Genomic DNA, 21,428 nt, shown 5'->3' with positions numbered 1-21,428 from the left:
TTTTCCATACCTATTCGCAGCTTTCCAGCTAACTAGCAAGTTGATCAATACGCTATTCATATATAGGCGTACCACTCGTTAATTCATGCATTTTCAAGATTTTTGGGAAAATGTAACATAAGTATGCTACAAATTAGCAGTAGCAAACGAATTGTAGCGTAAATCTGGCACTTATTAATGCAGCAAACCTATTTGTTTACCGTTAAGAGTACAGCTTAGTTTGCATGGCTAAATTGTTGAGGACATTTTAAAGCATAATCAACTAAATTGGAATATCAATGTATTAAGGAAGATAATTTGAATATATTTTAGATAGAACAGTTATTGCAAAGGAAATTAAATTCTGAATTTTGAAATGGCGCTTGTCCTTATAGGCTTCTAGCGTCAATACTGTATTCCATTTCTGGCCAATCATTATCGCGTTTGTACGTAAGACACTAAAAACAGCATCACAAACGAGACATAATTAAAACTCAATCTACTTCCGCTGATGATTATTACAGATTCATTCGACCCGCGCTTGGCCTCCGTAGCCTTCTATTCTATTCACGGAACGCCAGATATAACCCGACCGCCGGGAAGCTTGCCGGATCGATTGCTCCAATCAATGAGTAAGCACCGGGATGGAAAAGGAAACCGTACCCCGGGCACCGCCACAGCAACCAACATGACCGACCAATCTTCATTGGCACGTAATTTGGATCTCCTAAAGAAAACCGATGGCTCTTTCTCTTCCGTTGCCCGTTTTTGTTCATTTTTCCCCCCACTGCGAGGGAATGTATTCAGGGATTATTTTACAAAGGAATTTTTGCCGAACCGTCCGGTGGGAATCAATTACTTGTTAAGGGTTGATACGCGAAAAAAAAGGGAAAGGATCCTTGAATCGCACGGGGATCCCACTTTTCAAGAACATTGTTTGACTTTTCCTGCTGCGCTGGTATGAAGTAAAACAGGAGAGTGAAAACTTAGAATCGGCTTTTGGGCTAAATTAAAGCGCCTGCAAAATATGGAAACAATTCACCGAGGCAAGGAAGCCATGAAGGACGTTGAAGGTTAAAATCCGGGAACCAATTTAAGTGCTGTTCGTGGCGGAAGATGCGACAAAAATAAAAGGGAAGCAGCAGTGGACGGTTGAAATCCAGCATTGGAGGTAGAGAGTAATGTCTGCTACCAATTCCTACGGATGAGTTCAACTAAGTAAAATTACAATGGAATCATCTCCGACTATCGCAACGGTGGAGCTGCTGTTCTGACAGGGATTATTGTTTCTCGCTCGCTTTCCGTTCATGCTGCCGGTTTTTTCATGCAGCTCAGTGCTAGAGTGCGCTAGTGGCAACCGCATGGCAAGAGCGGGCCCGAACGGAAACGGGGCTGGTCTTGCAAGCGACAGTTCGAAGGACAGGGCAGCAAAGGCCTGCGTGCTGTGAGCATGACAGCCGGACTTTCATCTTTTCGGACAACGTTATGAATGAACGAAAACGTTCAGCAGGCCAAAGTAATTATTTTCTCATTCAATATTCAAATCCGTTCCGATTGGATGGCGTCCTGATGGCGTTACCACCACAACGGTAGAGTTCACTTACTTCTGCCAGATCAACCGTGGGTTTTCCCATTAGCGGTATCCACGAGTTTGGCACTGTTTATGGCCAGCAAACCAGAGCGCCTCGTAAGTTGATGATTATGAAATCGCAAGCGTCAAAATTTTTGTTTCTGCATAAAATTGCTGCTGGAGTTTTACTGATGTCAAAGAACTACGGCACACTTACTATTAATGCCTACCTCCCACATACAGCTACGGCCTTCCATATCTTACATCCCAAAACATAAGGTCAAGAGCGGTGACGCTGCACGGCACTTTAGCAGATCTTTAGAGTGCTTGGGTTCTACACTAAAAATGCTGGATGCTTCGGGGAAAAAAAAACAATTAACGTACAGCAAAGCATTTGATTGATGAGCCGTAGTAAAAAGGAGTGAAGCGGTTAGAGTCCTAATTTGCTCTCATTGATCGAAAAATTCGCAGCGCGACAGCTAGAGTTCTGTTTTTTCTTGTAGAGAAATTTCTTCAGGGATATTTCATACCGGTTCAACTTTTTCTTTGTTACCTGAGAAATGTTCAACCAGGGAAAACACGCAATGATAGAAACTTGTACCACATTAGAGGGGAGCGCATGTACTTACACTCATATCCGTATCTATGTTTGATTTCGGCCGAATTATGTACTCTTTATCGGAAGGCATAGGTACACGGGCTCGATGGATCCAACCAATATCACCTGGACGAATTGCACCCCTGAAAGGGAACGTTGAAATTAATTTGAATTAGAAAAATCTCAAACAAAGCTACTGCCAAAACGAAGACGACGTTTTGAAGTAGAACATGTTCACGTACCTTTCAACGTCGTCAAACGGTAATCCCTTGTCGTTGACGTGCGCAGGAATGGATGGCTCAGGGGATTGCTTGCGCTTTTGAGACATCCGCAGCAAGTCACGTTCCAGCCGCTCTTCGCGCGTCATTGCCGTGATGTCGGCGCTGAGATTAAAAATCGGGCGAGCCCAATCAGAGATCAGCCGACCAGCCCGATCGCGATTCGCTTTCGTTTCATCCGGATGTTTGTGCAAGTACATTACGGCTTTACCGATACCCGACCGTTTCAGGTATGTCTTATCAATCGCCGGAAGCTGGGAAGCGAAAGCCAAATTTAGTAAAGATTCGCACGCAAATGCGATACTTCGAGTAGCTTACATCAGCCAACAGCTTTAGAATATTTTCCCGGATCTGCAGGCACGGGAGAGCCTTATTGGGTAGTGGGGCCAACCAATCGGTCAGTACGTTTAGAACGCTGTGCTCCAGGAAAGCCAGCTGCAAGTCCTTCTTGATCAGCTGGGACATCACATGCTTTAAGATGGCAATCTTTTTCGTGGCCGGTTTACCCTCAGTGTTCAGCCGCCGGTCTTCCTCTGCTGCGTGCTGCATCTTCTGCAGCAGCTGCGCAATTAGATCGTCGTTTTCATTGACCAAATCGATTTCGTTCCGCTTCCGAAGACGGGACTTTTCCTCCTTCTTGCGCGCCAACATGTTGTCGAAGTCAGACATGAATTGGCCGCTGTGGAATATTTGAAGAAAACAAATGTAATCACGCGATGTCAACTATGATTGCGACTGATGCAAAAAGATGTAAAAACGTATAACTGCGATCATGTCACAATTTTACACACATCTAGCACGCCCCCCAAGTAGGAAGTATTTCTGTAGGTTTTAGTTTTAGCGAAATCGCTAGGTGAGATATGCTGTTCAGTTTTTGACGAATTACGCTAAACAATTACGCTAAAATTACCTTTTTTATGAAATCGTAAGGTACAGAATGCCGAATAAAATAATTTCATACTAAACGAAAGAGAGATAACTAGTATTATATAGACAGAGAGGTAACTAGTGTTGGGAATTTTTACCACAGTAGATCGGAAGGTAAACAAAACCTGCGTTGCTGACACGCAGGTGCATATTTATGGAAACAATTGAATGCAACTATTTAGTGGCGTTTAAACATCGATTCGGAGTGGTTCTCGATAGAAAACAAGTTTTCATCCGCGTCGCAATTATAATGCCTGCTAGAAAGAAGCAAGTCAGTAAGGAAACGTGGTACGAGTGGATAATGGACGCCATCGAGAAGATTCAAGTTAGTAGACAGCGTCCTACGATGGCCAGCATATGCCATGCAATACGCAAGCGCCACATATTCGAAGAAAAAACGATCGCTGCGAGACTACAGGAAGCTGAATCAAGTGGCCTGATCGAGGCGAGTTTTGTGCGCGATGCTCCCATATATCGATTGGTTCAAGGCAAAGCAAGGCGCCGAAGGGAGCATCTTTCCCGGAAATGCTGTTCGTTTCCTAACGCGATCTGCATCGAATGTCTCAGAACTAGCATCAAAGGCCCCAATGATCAGCCGGAACCGATGAGCTCGTGTGAACGGTGCGGGATATCGCTACACGATAGTTGCTCCAACAAACTCAATGGCCTGGAAACTTCCGTCCCACTGTCCCAGCTGGTATCGGTGGGAAATAATTGGTTCTGCGATGACTGTTGCCAACCGTGTGATGCTTGTAACACCAGGATCACAAGTTTGAGCCAAGCTCGATGCTGCCTGCTGGAATGTGCCGATTGTGCAAGAAAGTTCCACTTTCAGTGCATGGTACCACCATTGACCAGCGAGTGGAAAAGTAGAACGCCCTGGCAGTGCGACGATTGTTCACAAAATGATAAGCAATGCGATGCGAAAAAATCAAGAACTGATCATCGGTCAAATTGTTCGCGCATCGGTGCAGAGAACTTGAAGAAAAGTGTTGGTTTAAATAAGTCCAGTGAGCACGGTACACAGTGTTCCCGATCGCAACCCAAGGAAGCTGACCTGATTGATGGACGTATTGAGGCGATGAAGATAAAGTTAGCTGGACAGGTGTCTACCGACGATTTTGATATCTTCCGGATGGTACTATTGCAGACATGCCATCTGCAAACGGATAATCTCGCTCGTACACCGGAAGCAATTCGGTTCGGCAAGTACGAAATCGAATCGTGGTACTCAAGCCCCTTCCCTCAGGAATATGCCAAACTGAAAGTGCTCTACATGTGTGAATTCTGCCTGAAGTACATGAAGACGGACAATGAGCTGCGCCGTCACCAGGGCAAGTGTATCTTACGACATCCTCCAGGGGGTGAAATTTATCGCGACGATGATTTATCCGTTTTTGAGGTGGACGGAAATGAGCAGAAGCTGTACTGCCAGAGCTTATGCTTGTTGGCAAAACTATTTCTCGATCACAAAACGCTATACTTCGACGTCGAACCGTTCATGTTCTACATCCTGACCAAACGCGATAGGCTCGGGCAGCATATCGTCGGATACTTTTCGAAGGAAAAGATGAACCAGCGGAGCTACAACGTGTCCTGCATCCTGACGATGCCTCAGTGCCAACGGCAAGGTTATGGGCGGTTTCTGATTGATTTCAGCTACCTACTAAGTCGTGTGGAGCGGAAGCCTGGCACACCCGAGCGCCCATTTTCCGATATGGGACGCGTATCTTACCATAAGTACTGGTGTTCGGTTATACTTTCGTACCTGTACCTCAATCGTGACGCACCCCTAACGCTGAAAACAATATCCCGGGATACCGGCATGTTCGTGAGCGACATTGTCACGGCTCTAAGGAAGCTGCACTTCATCAAGTATAGGGGTCAAAAGAAGGGTTGCTGTCGCACCAATCGGCCGATAATCTGCATCGACTGGCGGGCTGTGGAGGCACATCAAGTGCGTATAAACCGATCGCCCGAATCTGCCAGAGTCAAGGAAATGGGTCTTCGGTGGATACCAAATATGCGCGTTAGTTCAATTGTCAAGCAGTCTGCTGTGGTAGAAAATGTAAGCTTCCAGAACGATTCATCTAGCTCACCGAGCTCGCAAAATACACCAAACGTGGATGAGGTTAGAAACAAATGTTCTCCTAGCAAAGCTGAGAAAGGAAATGGCAACGATGCGAACATTTTACTCAACTCTAGCTCCACTGGGAAAAGTCCAACGAAACATTCACTCATTGCGCAAAGTCCATCGGAGCACAGTGGCAACGACACGGACAATTCACTGGAAGAAGATGGCATCGCAAGAACGAGCTCTGGTCGAAAGCGATCACGGCCGAAAAAATACAGTAAAGATTTATTCGACCTGTCACTATCGCTAACGACAGGAACGCCCAAATCAAACCGATCGCTGAAACCCGCCTCAGAGGAATCGAAGGATTCGAATACATCTTGGTGCGAGGGTAAATTTCCAGTTGTGCTGATGGAACCGCTTTCCGCAAACGATTTCGTACTATCGCGGCCATCGGACAGATGCGGTACGGACGAGGAGGTTTCGCTGGACAGCGTGGAAGCGTTCATGGGTACACCGAAAAGCGAGTTACAGAAGCCGTCCCCTAGCAATACGGTACATGGATTCACACCGATCGCACCTTTTAAACAGCAGTTCGTTGTGAACGTTGAACACCGAGGATCGCCGTCGCTGGGTGCTGCATTGTCTCACCACTTCGAGCCACACATGTCCACCCCGAAGTTGTCCAGTGCTAAGCGGAGCAGTGCCAGCAGATGTCGGAAACGAACCATCGTCTGCCTGCAGGAGGTAATCAGCTGCAAACGGCAGCGATTGGACTGGACTGCGGATGAGGGTAGAGGCAGCGCAGAACACGGCATTAGTAGAGATGGCAACGTTACGTCGAGCCATCAGGTAACTTTATATACCCATTGTCGACCCACTCGGCCTGGTGTTAGGGGTAGGCCAAGCGAGGGTAACACGATTGAGCTTAGTAGTTCGAACGTAAGGATGTTCCCGAGGACAGTGTAAGGGGGTGTAGGCAAGTAAACAAAAGAAAGTGATACATATCTTGTAATGGTTTGGTTTCGGAGCCATTATACTCAATGTTAGCCATGGCCGTTTTAGAATTTAGCTTTCAATAAACGAATTTATGCTCGGAATTTCCTGCACCAGAGAATAGTTGTTTTTGATTTTATTTTTCCTACTCGGTAACGTTGTTTGGTAGGTAGATAAAAGTTCTCTAAACCGCAAAGGGTTAAGGCCACGAACTTGGCTGCCATTGGAATTGGCAGCCTGTGCTACGTCGATTTTGTTACGAGTTGTCCGTACGGTTGATTCCCTACCAACCTCCCCCCCCCCCCCCCCCCTTTTCCCTCCCCCATCCCTTCATTTCTATCCACCGTGTAGTTTCTTGGCAAGCTGAAAACCATTCATTTCCTGGACTGCAGACATCGCAACCGTCACGATGGCGCCTCGTGCCCCGACCTGGTTCAAAGGTATGACGTGTTTCCCGCAATGGACGACCCGTGCATTGCTGCCCAGCTGTTTCGGGGCTACCAGAGATGCCAGAGTGGTTGTGTTTGGTTGCACCGCGGGCTCCGTGGCTATGTCCATATATCTAGTCGAACCAATTGAAAAGCTGACCTTCAGGAGAATGTTTTTGTAGATTTGGTTTCTTTTTTGGTTGAATGGGTGAAAACAAACCGCGCACGTGCAAGCACCCAAAATCTGTCCTTTGGGCAACATATTGCTCTCTTCTCGTGGCTCTCCGCACCGCTGACCCAAGGGATGTTCGTGTGCAATTAAAATGTTTGAACGCTAACCGGAACTAAGTGAGATTGATTGTAGTTGCCGCTGCAATTCAATAAACTCTGAACAAACCGCCGTCCCGGCAGAGGCTCGTTGTCAGCCTCCATCCCGGAATGGAATGACCGCCTAATTGCATTAAGATGCCATCTCGTGAATTTTGTTGGTGTTTTTTTTCCTCTTTCCTTCGTTAACTGCTTTGAAATAGCTGGGGAAATGCCGGAGATAAGGATGCTTCCGGTTGAAAAGGGTTGTGTCCCGGTGAAGGAAATCGTTGCCGTCAGGGAAGGTTGTGTGCGTAATCGCGAAGAAAAGCGAACGGCGAGATAGAAAGGCGTTAGTCACCTAACCATACAGGCTTTGCGGATGGAGTGGAACCAGCTTTGCGGGACAAAGTTGTTTCTGCCATCATCAAACGTGCGCTCAAACGCTAGGGAAGAAAGCATGAAAACGGAACCGTGGCAAGCGGCGGATATCGATTTTACTTTCCTTTATCCCGCGGGCGGAAAATGTGATCGGTGCGAAACCAGTTTGGTCCGTTTTCGCTTTACAATGTTTATTTTTCCCTTGCGCCGCTGGTGTTTTTTTCCACCGCCGTTCGAAACGGAGCGCTCGCGCAATTTTTGGGGTTCGGGTGTGGGATCGCATTTACCATCGGTGAATCCCGTTCACGAGCGAAGGGCGTTGGGGCCTGTTGCGGGGAAAAGCTTTCAATTAATCATATGCCGGCTGGGTCGTTTCTTTTGCCACGGCTCTGGGGGTGGGCGGGCTGCATGGGCATATTTTTCTCCTTTCACCTTCGACGGGCAACGCTTTGGGCCACTCGTAGTTCAGGTGTAATTAATGAAAAACGAAAGAAAAGCACCGCCGACAGGATCGCGCCGTATCGATTAACGCTAACGACAATAGAATGACCTGGTGGATTTTTTACTTTCGCAACGTCGCGGAAGAAGGGCAGCAACATACGTAGATTCATTTTTCAGTAAAACTCTTCAATTCACGGAACATCCAATCGTGCCGAAAGGTATTGTGCATTCGACAAGCCAACAGGGTAATGCTTTTTCTGCTGTAATGGTGTACAGGTTTTAGGATTTCCGTAGCACATTAGTAATACTTTCTGCACTAAATTTAAAAATAGAATAGTATGATGATTATTAATTTTTCACCAAAACCAGATAGGTTTGTTCGCTTTCTTTCTATTATCGAAGTAAAATTTATTTAAGAACAATTCTAGAATGTGATAAAACTGATCCACCTAACCAGTTATGCAAACACATGAAACATGATATATATTCTTATTTTCCTTGAATGCATTTTTTAAGGTAAAATTTATCTAGGATGTGAAATATGAAGTTTCAGTCAAATATAAAATTGAAACAACCTTGTTTGCAAGTTCAATTGGGAAGAAATTGTCATTTTTTTAACCATTGTTGTGGAAACTGTGCGATTGTAAATCAATCTAGCAAACTATGCTCTAAAGATTAAGTTCAATAATCTATTTTTATTTTATGTATAGGGTTTTTTGTGCTATGAGTTTTGCTATTGGTTTTGTATTGAACTTTACGAAGAACCTTAGATGTTTCGCGTTGTTTTTACTTTACTGCAGGGCTTGCCGTTTCGTTGTGTTTCATAATGCCCGAGCTTGATATCGGGCCAATATTTGATTTTTTTTTTCAAAAAACAATGTTCAGCAGGATTTTGGTAATCTAAGTATCCTTATATTTTCGCTAAATGAGTCAGTTGCTATTATTTATCCGCATCATTATTTTCGAACACTTTATTTTATCTTCAAAAGCTAAATGGAACTGAGAGGGTTTTTAAATAACATAGTTGAGAGGTCGAAGTTTGATGAACATACAACTAGCAGCAGTATGCATTTTTCCTCTCCTTTTCTGTCAGAATAGATAGAAAATATTTCCTTTTTCAATGGAACCACTCTGGTTTCTACACTTTGTTGTTTCTGTAAATATAAATTTGAATCGATATTTTCCCACCGAACCACGATAAATAAAACGAGTTTTTTCATTTAAAAACATGGTAATATAAGGTATATTTGACTATTTACAGAATGGGCAACGCAATGGCCACTGGACACTAGCACAGTATGACTTTACATAAATATTTGCGTTTGGATGATATGCTATGACTGTTATTATATTATTATAAATGCATTTCTACTACAAAAGAGCTAATGGTTCTACAAGTCCCAATCACTGATACCTTTACTCGTATGCCATTTTAGAAATATAGCGATGGTGAGCATCGAACTGTGCGCTCCTCCGAATAAACATCGAACTGTGTGTTGCATAGAATTGGATTTCATTTGGCATAATGGCTTTTTAGCTATCCTCGCCGCCGGCATCGGGATGAAAAGTTTGATTTCCCAAACACTTAAAATGACCGCACGGGGCTGACGGTAAAGTACAAACGCCGATCACGACCTGGGGGGTTTCATTCGACGAGACTCGTGCAAAGAAATGGCGCCGGCAGAACGGTAAATGGGAAAATGAGCCGAAACGACGGAAGGAAGGCAGGCAGGAAGGAAGACAGGCAGGAAGGAAAGAAGCTTGGTCTGAAAGAAGAAAGAATTGAAGCAAGAAAGGAAGGAAGTGAACTTAAAATATCCGATTGGAGCATCGGTCGGGAGCGAAACTGCTTTGCCATCCGAAGGCAGGGAGTTCCATTTCGGAAACTCATGAAATCACAATTTCCCACTGGCGGCGTTTACGCCTTCGTCGTACTAATTGCGTAACGATGTCGGGCGAAGGCACCGATGGGAGTGCTACAGTTAAAGGAAGAAGAGAAAACAATCACGAAAAACAATCCTAACGCCGGTCGTCCCGGTCCTGAGCGATCCGACCTCAGTTTCCTTCCCAGCCGGGACGTTTTTCCGCTTGCGGTCCTGCCCGCTCCGCCCCGGTGACAACGAACTCGACGTCCGAGGCTAATTGTCTTGGAAAAGTCAGAACAAAGGTAATCAAAAACGGTTTAATTGATTTATCATTCGCTTGAAGCGACTTTCTGCACACTTTCTTTCAGCACCGCTTCACCGCCCTGCCCCATCTGAGTGTCCAGAACCGAAATGAGGCCGATTTTAGAACCTTTCCGTACAAGCTCACCATCACCGGCGGGAGTTCGACCCGGGGAGTTGTATCTGGTCGATTCGCTTGTCATGTAGAGTGCCACCATCGCGTCATGGATTTGTGATTTTCGTAATACAACAAAGTAGAAAAAAAGAATGAGGAAACACCTAAATCCGCCCAACCAGAAAACCAACCCGCGTACTGGGCGAAGGCAAGGGACTCCGGATTCGTGAAGTCTTGCAAAGAGCGACCCGGTGTGGGGGAGCATTTCAGTGAATGCTCAGAAGACGGTAGGTATGTCCATCGTTCGCACACCCTTCCCTTTGCACCCCGAGTCCCTGATGGTAACTGATGGGACAACATTAACGGTGTTTTCCTCCCTGATTCTTTGCTAGATGTTCTTGCATGAAGGAAAGCAAACCCAAAAAAAGGGAAAAGGAAAAAGCAAACGCTTACCCGCCAGAAAGCACCGCCTCAAGCTCGTCACACTTCCGGTTCCCGTAAATTTCTTCGGTCCTTCCCAACGTGGGTGCTGAGAACGTGGGCCCGGAACCTCGACCGGGCGAACCGGGCGAGGTCTCATTCTGCGGGCGCTGTCAGTTTTAATAATTTATTTCTACATGGTACTGTCATAACTCAACGTTACACTTCTCGCAAGCGGTTTCCTGCTATTTGCATGCACTTACCGCGCACACATACACACACAGCGACAGCAGCGTGGTGGAGGTGTTCCAGGAGGAACCAGCTGCTTTCGTTTCCTGCCCAGCAGTCCGTTTGGGTACGGACCAACCAAGCGTCACGGCCGGAGACCCTGATGCATAAGGCAACCCGTGATGGAGAATGTAACAGAACCGTAGAATGTTTTCATCACAAATATAGCTGTTGTTCTTACCAACATTGTTTTATTTCGTGACACAATGTACAAGAAAGCATACTAGAGAAGAGGGGAAGGCTGTACGTACGGTGCAGTCAAAAGGCTTTTTCGTCCCGTTGTTGGTGGTTGGATCGAGAGCAAAAGCAAAAGCTTGTAAAACGATTCGGAAGTTAATTTAAAGTTTTTCCTTCCGCCAAACATTTAAAGGTAGAAGGGAGTTTCATATGTCGGTGGGAGTTGCGGAGCTTCCTATGCAAATTTGAAAAGCGCTTTTGGTGCGCTATGTGCAGAAGCAGTGGAAAAGCGTGGTCTCTTTGATCTCGCACCGGAGCTTTATGCAAATTTTCCATAATGGGCTCAAAAGCCATGTAATTCACCGGCGGGTGTAGCAAATGGCAAAGTGCATCACACTCACACTATTAAGTTATCAAAGGATGTTTAAATTAAAGACTTCTTTTAACCTACTCGTAACCATCCCGTATCAAAAGATGCGAATTACGAATCGAATGACCACATTTGTGTGTGTGTGTATGTATATAATCGCCCTTTTCTTCTAAGATAACTGGTTTAAATAAAAAGGATAGTATTATGCAAATTCGATTTACTGTTATTTTATTATACCAACTTCTTTCTTATACTTGCGTACGGTCTAAATTTAGTTCTGATTATTACGAAAAAGTAGCAATTTTTTTTAATTCTCAAAAATTGAAAAGGATTGAAATTTGACCAATTTAAAATGGTTTCAATTAATTCTATAGAAATGGAACAGGGCTATTATCAATTTAAATTACTTCAGGGCTTTAGCAAGCTGAAATTAGCGAGTGCAAATCGCAAAGAAAGCAAACGGTGGTTACCAAGACACCATTATGGCAAATTGTCTTACCTCAGAATCAGTTGCAACCTCAACATTGCGAACATTTCGCATATTTCAAGAACTGTGACTAAACTCTAACTAATTCGAGAAAATCCAGCGCTAGTTACTACAGCAACGGTTTGTATAACGGCTATTCGCAGGAAAGAGAGTGTAATCATATCGGAAGAAACCACTGGAAAAGAAAAACCAACCAATTATCAATTCAACCTGCTGCAGCCTTGAGAATGGTTGCCAAGAACCAAATGAAAACATGCCATTTTTTACTTGGTATGGAAGGCCACGGTAGACCACCGGTTGGTTTAAATTGTATCAAACCATACTGGGCTTGCTCAACCAAAACCATCATTCTCGTCAGAATGGTTATGAAATCATTTAAGTTCGTTGTCCGAGTCCCGCGTTTAGAACAACGCTACAACTTTACAACAAGATCGAACTAAGAGTAAGCTCAACATTATTGCAATGGAAAACCACGGTAGTACAAATCGAATTGATTGTTCTCGTACTGTGAATATGTTGACCCAAGACAGTTCGTAGATATATATGAAAACGGTAGTGTCGCTCTGGAGACAGCGTGTCCCAAGATTTGAAGGAACTTCGGGAACCAAGTCCTAGGAACTTCTGGACCCAAAGTAATGCTCTTAACCGTGGATAGTTGGTTTAGGTTTGTCACAATAGGGGGGATAGAGAGGAGATTGTTACAATGAAATGTTTGCGTTACGTATTTAATTTTTCTAGGTAAAACACACGAATAAGCGAAGTGCCTTGAAAAACATTTCAATTTCCAATTTCAAAACATAGTGAAAACTAGTCCCATAGCTAAATGATAAACGCGGATGGAAATCATTTGGCAGTATTGTAGTTTCAGTGCGGGAAACTCGTCAATGGACGTTTAGAGTAAACACGTAGGAATGTCCTTCAAGCACAAGCTTCTCTAGTTTGTAAGTACTGTTAAAAGTCAAGCGAGAACGAATTACTGGGTTTTAATTAATGCATCGTTGCATTGGTGCAACCGTGCCAACCAAAACGCTGGTGCAACGAGATGCCTAACGCAACAAGGCCTCAGTGACGGCTCTCATCTCTGCCTTGACGTCGGAAAACATTGTACAAGTGTACAGTCGGAGTTAAGTTTGCCATGTGGTTCCGATGGTTTCTCTTTTGCTTTCGCTTGATTCCAAACCGCGGTGCCGGTGCCGATGCTTGTAACCAAGGCAACGCAGGCGGCAAGCTTCGGCACGGATTGTGGGTGTGGGAGGGAAAGGGAAAAGCTTGAGCTTCCACTTTGTTTGATTCAACATTCCGCCGGGCGTTCCTTTCATTTTTATTACATTCTACTAATTCGGAGCCAGCGCTAGCCAGCCTGCACGTCCGCCTGCCTCGATGCTTCTCGAGCATCGCCGAACAAATCCCTCCATTCACTCGCACCCTCTATGAGGCGCTTTTAGGGCGCACATGATGGATTTGGACGTTGCTGGGCGGAATCTTGTCCTTCGGACGGTTGGAAAACTGCTCAGCTTGTGATGGGACTGTGGGACGTCGTATCGGATGGCGGGCCGCTCGACTTTCGCTGCCGAACGGATTCCTTTTTCACTCCCACGGACCGAAGACCGTCCTTCGGGGGCCCGGCTGGACTGGTGAATCATAGACGCGGAACGAAACTGAGGCCCTCCCTGGTGTTTCCTGTCACCCGTCTTGTCTAGTGTACCGCGTTCGGATTTGTGAGGTTTATTATTCTGCCTTCGTGCCTCGGTTATACCGGCTCGGTTTGCTTCGAAAGCGAAGAGCGAGTGCCAAGCGCCGAGGGTTGGTATGTAATTTGTTTTTGCTACCTTGCGACATGCGCTACTCCATTGTTGCTCGAGTGTGGTCTCTTGTGCCATGATTACTGAAGCATGTGCAGGAAGCTCGTTCCACCCGTAACGAAGTTGTTTCATTAATTTTTCCGGTGGAAAAACTAAATCCGCAAGAAAACACTTTCTATCGCCCATCTCCCCATCTCGTATCTTTACGATGAATTCACTAAAAGTAAAACAGCTAAATCCAGTGCTCTAGGAAGTGGCCGTGCTTTCCTTTTTGCTTCGTTTCTAGTTCGTTTAGCTTCATTTACAATCGCTTGCGGGGCTGGGGGTTTTTTTTTAAGTATTTCGCAACACAAACCTCATATGAGCGATACCCTGAGTACTCGCTTGAATGGTGTATCGATTCGTCGAGCTCCGACGTTTTTTCCCTTTCAATTGAATCACACGTAAGTTGGCAATTTGCTAAATAGAGCGTTACTTTCGGCCCAATGAAAGCCCGAACGAGACGTTACGGTCATGCCGGATGCGGATATGAGGGGCCCCTCGTCCACTGGGTTTGGTATCATAAGTACTTGGGTGCTCCATCGGCAAGGGTCTTGGATGACGATGATTGACTGAATCGTATGGCATTGGTCGTATGCGTTTTGATGCGTTCTATTGCGTGTGGCATTTACATTTGATCCTCGGCGGCAGATACCGACGGACGGATCCAGGTTTCTTTTCGTCGTTCTACTTCGGTTGCTTCTTTTACAACGAAGAAGCGAGAGCGTGCTCTGGTCGCCATTTTCACGAGGGTTATTCTTTCCACAGCGGTCCGATTCAATTAAGTCGCAAAAGAGATTGTGATTGACGAGCTTCGACTCTCTACGCCAGGGGTTGGCAAACACGTTTTGGAACAGAAAATTTCAGACGGCACCACCATTTCTGTCGAAAGTGTACCTTCCTTCATCTAAGATATAGCTGAGTTGCCGATTAATTTAGGTTTATTAAAATACAATTATTCCAGTGCGATAGTATGGTTGGCATTTGTTTATGTTTTCTTCTAACCTTGTTTTCTTGTTTGTGTTGGTAAAATGTTTGAGAGATATCTCGTTTCGGGTTTGATATTAAATGATACCGTATTTTAGAGCTTATAAAACTTTTTACAATCTACAGTGAGTAAAAAAGTATTCGTTTTGACGAAAATTTCTTGGGAAACCTATATTTTGGAGTGTTTTAGGCTCAAGAAATTAATTCAAACTGTCATATTCGGGAAAGAATTGCTCAATTGTTATATACCATTAAAATTTGCTAGAAAAATAAAAAAAAACATAGATAAAAAGAGGAAAAATATTACAAAAAAATGCATTTATTATGAATTATGTCTATTGCGGATTGTTGTCCTATTTGTGTAACAACCAGATTAAAGTGGTAAGATTCAATATTTTGTAGGGTATCCCTTTGATTTAATGACACGTGGAATTGACCAAATTTGCCGTGATGATTGCTCGTTTACGAATAGTATCATCTAAGATCTTCTATAGATGTTTTATTGCGTCCATATCTGGACTCCGTGGACATTATAAAAAAGCCACAGCTTGGTATATAAGGCTGTGTGGTTAGGTTCGTTATCCTGTTGGAATATGTATCTTTCTTGTAGAAATTCCTAGACATTTCTAGGCATATTTTTTAAAATTGTCTTTCAAAATTTGAAAGTAGGTTTTGTGATCCTACTTATTCCTACTGTTTTTTTTTAGTTTTACTGTTGAATGTTTGTATTTCTTTATATTTTTCGAACAGTGTTGGTGCACAGACCTTTCTCGCACTAAATCTTTCCATTTGATTTTTTAGCAATAGATTGACGTATTGTAACAAATTAAACTATAACAATTTTATTGTTTCAATTTATAAGTAACATTATAATTCATAGTATTATCTCATTTCTTTCTCACCGGTGTTTTCAAACACATTATCAATGAGGCAATCGTCAATGTTATCAGCTTTTTCATCACAATCTGTACAAATAGTGAAGTTGCTACCCGTGTATAACGTTCCTCTTTCTTGGACATTGACCATTTTTGACTTAAAAGAGGTTCGTTATACACGTCAAAATTCAGAAATTGAGTATTAAAATTATAATTTATTTGTTTCTTAAATTAAAAATAAAGACATGCAGTGAAATCCGGAGATCTTATTGACAAAACCAACACGGGGTTTCTGCTTTATGTTTCTGTGCTGTTTCTTGCGACAGGAACATTTTTCCGATGTTTGCCAACCACTGCGTTGGGCCATTATTTCCTATCTTGATCTACGTGAAAATGGTGCTGGGAATGGCGCGCTGCTGGTTACCAATGAGGTAACGAAACAATGAGGTATCAGACTTCGCTGAGAAACGAATCGCTTCCGAGATGGTCAATTTTCCACGTCCAACCCGAGGACTGGGAGGATGGTTTGTTCACCCGCGGCGGGTGCGACGTTGCTGCCGGCATATTGTTACACGCGGGAAATCCCGAGGATCGGGGTATTTTTTTAAAATATTTTTTTGGTGGGTGAAGAATTGCGCGAAGCCATTTGTTCTCGTGGTGGTTTCTGGTGGTGAGGTCGTGAATCAGCCGTTTCTGGCGCTGCCTTGCCGAAGGCGGAAACTGGCTGGCTGCCGTGCGCTGCGCTGAACATTTTCTGATGGATCACCGGTAATAATGGGTTTTAAAAACAACCGTAATTGGTGGATGAAATTGAAATTATTGCTACCGCAGCAGCTGTGATGCTGATTTATGTTGCTTTACAGCAGTCTTACATAACACCCGCGAGTGGTAGGGTAGCAGTTTTGCCATAAATATCCGTGTGCAACATGCGTCGACTTGGAAACCTGTTTTTGCCATACACCGAGGTAGCTTGTTGTTCTGCTGGATAGTAATAATATTTTATATTGATTCACTGTGGTGCTTAAAGCTGCTCCATTAGTCGTTAAGCGACTCCAACCGTGACGAAGAAAACATCCTTTTTATTTAAAATAAGATGTCAACAGCCATAGTCGGCTATTTTTATAACATATGGAATAGAAAAGAAAAAGGAAATGAAAATATATAAACCGTATCAAATCGGTTATTCACAAGAATAATCAGTTATCATGTTAGTATTAGTTAATTTATTTAATAAAACCGGATTTTCAAAACATGTTCGTCATCAGCTTATGTCGAAATCAACCTTTATCTTCAATGAAGCTATCTTTTACAACATAAAAATGTAGTTCCACAATCATCGGAAAGTTTGCCAGAAATGCTATAATATTTTTAATTATTTAGGATACTTATTGATTTTAGTAGGTTTGATTTGATCAATATTGAGATATTGATAAACTTTGCGCTGGTTTAGATTTTTCGAACATCTCTCACACTCACTCAGTTGAACAAAAAGGTAATGTTAGTTTTCTTTAACCACGCCGTTATTGTTGAGCAAGTAAGGCATTAACTGATGATCGCCACAAGCCAACATTTCATCACAAAGTGGTCTGCAACCATAAAAACTTGGGTGAAAAAAGTGTCTATTTGGATTGCATAATTTAGCGTCTTTTTATGTTTCATAAATTTGTTATTTCAACTTAGTTTTATTTAACTGGAACTGCTGTATGCCTAGATTATGTTTTTAAATTTAAACCTTTCGAAATTTATCTTGTTTCCGAGGTACTTGTTTCCTTCATCGTTACATGTTTTCATCCGTGTTTCCTGGCGTTCTATTCCGATTTCTTTCTTTCAAGTTAAAAGTAAAAAATGCTAAAAGTTTAACCACTTTCAGACCATCTGCAATATCAATTTTAAAATGGCAAAACCACTATGTGGATCTTCAGTAAAAACATTGCATATTAAACATGTTTGTTTGCCATTTACCCTAAATAAACACTTTGGTTACAGACGGTTGAACCGCAAGTAGAAGTCATCAGCACAAACCGAGAAAGATCAACATTTTCGATACAAATTAGCATGAACGTTGCATCGTAATTATCGTGCCGGACCGATCGATTATGCACTCATTTTGCATTAGCAAAGCGGGCTAGTTAGCCGTAAAGGCTAAATGTAGCCTTTGGTAGCAGAAAAAAAAAAATCGAGGTGGCACCAGCAAAGCGGAAAACCCCAGCCTGCCGGGTACCGAGGGCGGCCCAAAACCGACCGGGTTTAGTGTTGTAATTAACAGTAATTGTCTCAAATATTTAGGCGAATATCGTGCTGCTCGAACCAGCGTCACCGTTAGCGTCCCGACCACAGGACTCCGAAAGCGAACCGGTTTCAATAATTAATGCGACCGGAAAGCTACCCGGGTGCTCGGTTGACTTCCGGCTCGGCCCATCATATTAGGGTGGTATTCGATCCGGCCGGTGGGGTTTTGTGAGGCGGTCGGTATGAGGCGTGAGATGTACGAAAATCCTTCCAAAACCTATCCAAACCATTCCGAACGATCGAACGGAACGGCTGCACGAAACGTGCCTGTTGGTGAGCCCTGGTCAATGATTTTTATGCCTGGTTTATTATCGTTTGGGGCGAAGGGCGAGTAAGGGCAGCGTTTGGCAGGATGTGTCCCAACATAAACGACGGCACAAAACATGCTCGTTCGATGCAAACAAACCCGTGCCCGGTCCCACCGGCCCGGTGTGTTAGTGTGAAAGCGGGCCTCGTGAGCCGAAGGATGCTTGAAACGAGAAGGCCAATCGCACGCCTTCCTTTCTCCAGCCACACACACAAACACACACAAACCTATGCGAGCGCTAGGAACGAAAGGGAAGTAGTATCAAGTACGTCATTTTGACGCATTCGATATTCAATATCCATCCACTGCCTCACGGCGATGTTCCACTTGAAATGGAAAATTGATGACTGATCTGCGATGCCGCTCGCGGAAGAATCGATCGGGAAACCCCCTACCCCGGCTTCTTCCCACCCATCCCAGCCCTCTCCACAGATAGGAAGTAGTATGGGTGCCAATAAAAAGGGAAATCCATTTAGGACGAAAAACTTTTCCCTGCGCCAACGCTTCTTGGCCACGCCACGCTAGCGCCTTTCCCGGGAGACTGATTGAGGCACCGGGGCAAAGGTTTCGCTCGGTTTGCCCGATGGTTCCGGGAAGCGTTGGGTTTTCCCAGCCCCGCCTGTCGTATAGTTTTGCGTAACGGCGAAGGTAGCAAGGATTCCCAGCGTTGAACCGCCACGGTTTCCCCCGTCACGGTGTCGCCTTCGTCTCGATGCCGGCACGAGAACAGAGTCGTCCACTTCCGACGTTGCGGTTTCGTGGCTGCGGGCTACAAGACCGGATCGCTGGGAAAAACGGAACACTCGCCGTGCGCTAGTGAAAGTGTTCGCTGTCGTCTTCCGGTGGCTGGGAACGGATGCAAGCGCCTGAATGAACCGCGAGGACATACGCCACCAGCAATAGGGAAAAGTGAGCAAAGGGCATTGGGTGGATCCGCACACAAATACGCACACGCACACGGGCACGCATGTTTGTTGTCTGGAACGGTCCAACAAGTTTGATAATATATTTCCCTACCTACGGACGGAGTGGAGACCGCAATTTCGACGACCGGCCCCAAAAACGAGACCCACCATCCCGTGGCGAGGGGGGGGGGGGGAGGGGGAAGGGCCGGAAGGCGAGGGCTTGTTTGCGAACCACCCTCGATGGAGGGCGCAACGAAGTTGGGCCATTCGAGCACATCCAACAGGTCTCCGGAAGAAGAGAGTTTGGTCGGCTTCGAGGAACTTTTAACGAGCCTGCGTGAAAGGAAATGCTAACGAAAAACCAAAACGATAAAAAGGAAGCAAACGACAAAAAAAAAGGAAAAGAAATACACTCACCATTGTGGAGGGTGGTGGAAGGGGGGGGGGGGGGGGGGGGTCCACACCGCGTACGAGGACGGTGTGGGTTGAACCCGTCTTAATTAATATTCTTATCAGGTAGCGTTTGAATCTGTTTCCGAACACGGCTAGCCCGTAGATCGCTCGTTACTCGAAGCATCTGTGTTTTGGCAAACAACAAAACGGCCCCATTGCTGGCCCCATTGGAAAATCGCGTCATCGGTGCGTGGGTGGATGGTCGGTGGGGGCACCGTAGATGCAAGGATTACGCTGACAGGTGCGGGCCGTTGCTCCACGATCATTATAGGTGCCATTTCCGTATTCCGATAGAGTGCGTTCAAGTTCGGGGAAAAAATACAAAACATTGCGAACGAACGTATACCATCGTGGGAAGGAAAAAACGTGCAATGTAGACAACCCAAAACAAAGACAAAAAAAATGGTTCAATTTAAACCAAATAGCTTGGGTACCCTTTTTTATTTTATTTATAGTAGCATTAGTGAGTGCTCTTAGTAGCCGCTGCTAAGCCCTCGCACCAGCAGGGGAACTGCTTGAGTGTGATGGATGTCAGCGTCCCAACGCGTTGCCCTTCGGAAAAGCGGTAGCGGAAGGGTAATGGGTCAGGACGAACGAGCCGAAGCATTATCCCGCAGTTTATCCTGATGGAAGGAGAGGTTCCGTAGCGGCGGAAGGTTTAACAAAAACCATCATTTCCCACATCACCACAAGCCGGACAAGTCGAGTGACATTTCCACCGCTTGGAGCGGCTACCCAAAACGCACTGGGTTGAAACTGGAGCACCGAACGACGGGCTGTTCGGCCGGTATGTTACGTTCGGCTTCAAAGCTTCGGTGTTCGGACTGGAGAGGCGCGAGTATTCATCCCGATCAGCGCAAATCGGGCGCATCCGTCCGGGTGTTCGTGATTTCCACCTCCACGCTCAGGCTCACGGCTTTCGGTTCATTTTCAGGGGAAATTCGGACCGAACTGTACGAACACGGGAGAGTGTGCAGTGTACGGAAAATAATCTAATGGAGCCGCCTGGTACTTCATTTCCTTGGTACCGACGTCTATGTGTTGTTGAGTATCTTCATCATATTCAGCAAGTATGTTTATTTGTATTTCGTTTAGTGTTCGTCCAGAGATGAGAGTTACATACAAATACAAAGATATTTAAAAAACATTTTTATGCTGGAATTCAATAATTAAAAAAGTAACGACGAGTAAAATTTAGCAGCTTGATTACGGAGAAATATTCTGGCCGTAATGTGGAAAACCTAATGTTGATGTTTTTCCATGGTGAGACGGCACACATTTGTTTCGTTCTAAATCATCTCACCGTTCAAAAGCGATGAGCCCGCAAAAGCTTTTGCAATTGTAATGAAGCTTTCAGGGTGTGCTTTTATTAGTTTTTCAGGATTTTTCCCAGGACACGAACCCGTGTCCCATGCGTGTTGAGTTTTGAGCTAAGGATTTTGTATAGGGTTTGTAGAATAGATGTAGTAACATTAAAATAAAACATTCACATACATTGTAAAATATGTACTTCAAGCTAAGATGGAGTTTTATGTTCGAAATTTTGGTATCACTCAATTCGATTTATCGCATTGATCCAATACCAAAGCGCTGTAACTCTGATCGAATACGTGCTGGAAAAGAGAATAATTAAAATCTATCGCTTCGTTATTAAGCTTAACCAATGTTAAACCTTTGACTATCCTCTAACTAGTTAGAAAACCGACCAATCGGCCCTCCGTCGACGGCGTTCGAATCCCAACCGTTATCGGTTCCTCCCTCGTTCGTGAAG

At 44.6% G+C, this 21,428-nt stretch overlaps 2 protein-coding genes across 2 annotated transcripts; one reads left to right on the top strand and one right to left on the bottom strand.

Moving 5' to 3' along the window:
- Positions 1-1,979: 1,979 nt before the first annotated feature.
- Positions 1,980-3,218, bottom strand: LOC131284643 (protein IWS1 homolog). Its single transcript, XM_058313506.1, has 5 exons — positions 3,205-3,218; positions 2,744-3,104; positions 2,378-2,679; positions 2,179-2,290; positions 1,980-2,102 (listed from the first exon to the last, which is right to left on the bottom strand). Exons 1-5 carry the CDS (start codon positions 3,216-3,218, stop codon positions 1,980-1,982), a joined length of 912 nt encoding a protein of 303 aa, XP_058169489.1.
- A 384-nt stretch (positions 3,219-3,602) lies between these two features.
- LOC131284641 (histone acetyltransferase KAT6B-like) lies at positions 3,603-6,395 on the top strand. The gene has a single exon (XM_058313505.1). It carries the CDS (start codon positions 3,603-3,605, stop codon positions 6,393-6,395), a length of 2,793 nt encoding a protein of 930 aa, XP_058169488.1.
- Positions 6,396-21,428: the final 15,033 nt, after the last annotated feature.

This window comes from Anopheles ziemanni, chromosome 3 (genome assembly GCF_943734765.1).
Source record: "Anopheles ziemanni chromosome 3, idAnoZiCoDA_A2_x.2, whole genome shotgun sequence".
Classification (NCBI taxonomy): Eukaryota; Metazoa; Arthropoda; class Insecta; order Diptera; family Culicidae; genus Anopheles; species Anopheles ziemanni.
The sequence above is the reverse complement of the archived record's forward strand: the minus strand, read 5'-3'. Positions and strand labels throughout refer to the sequence as shown.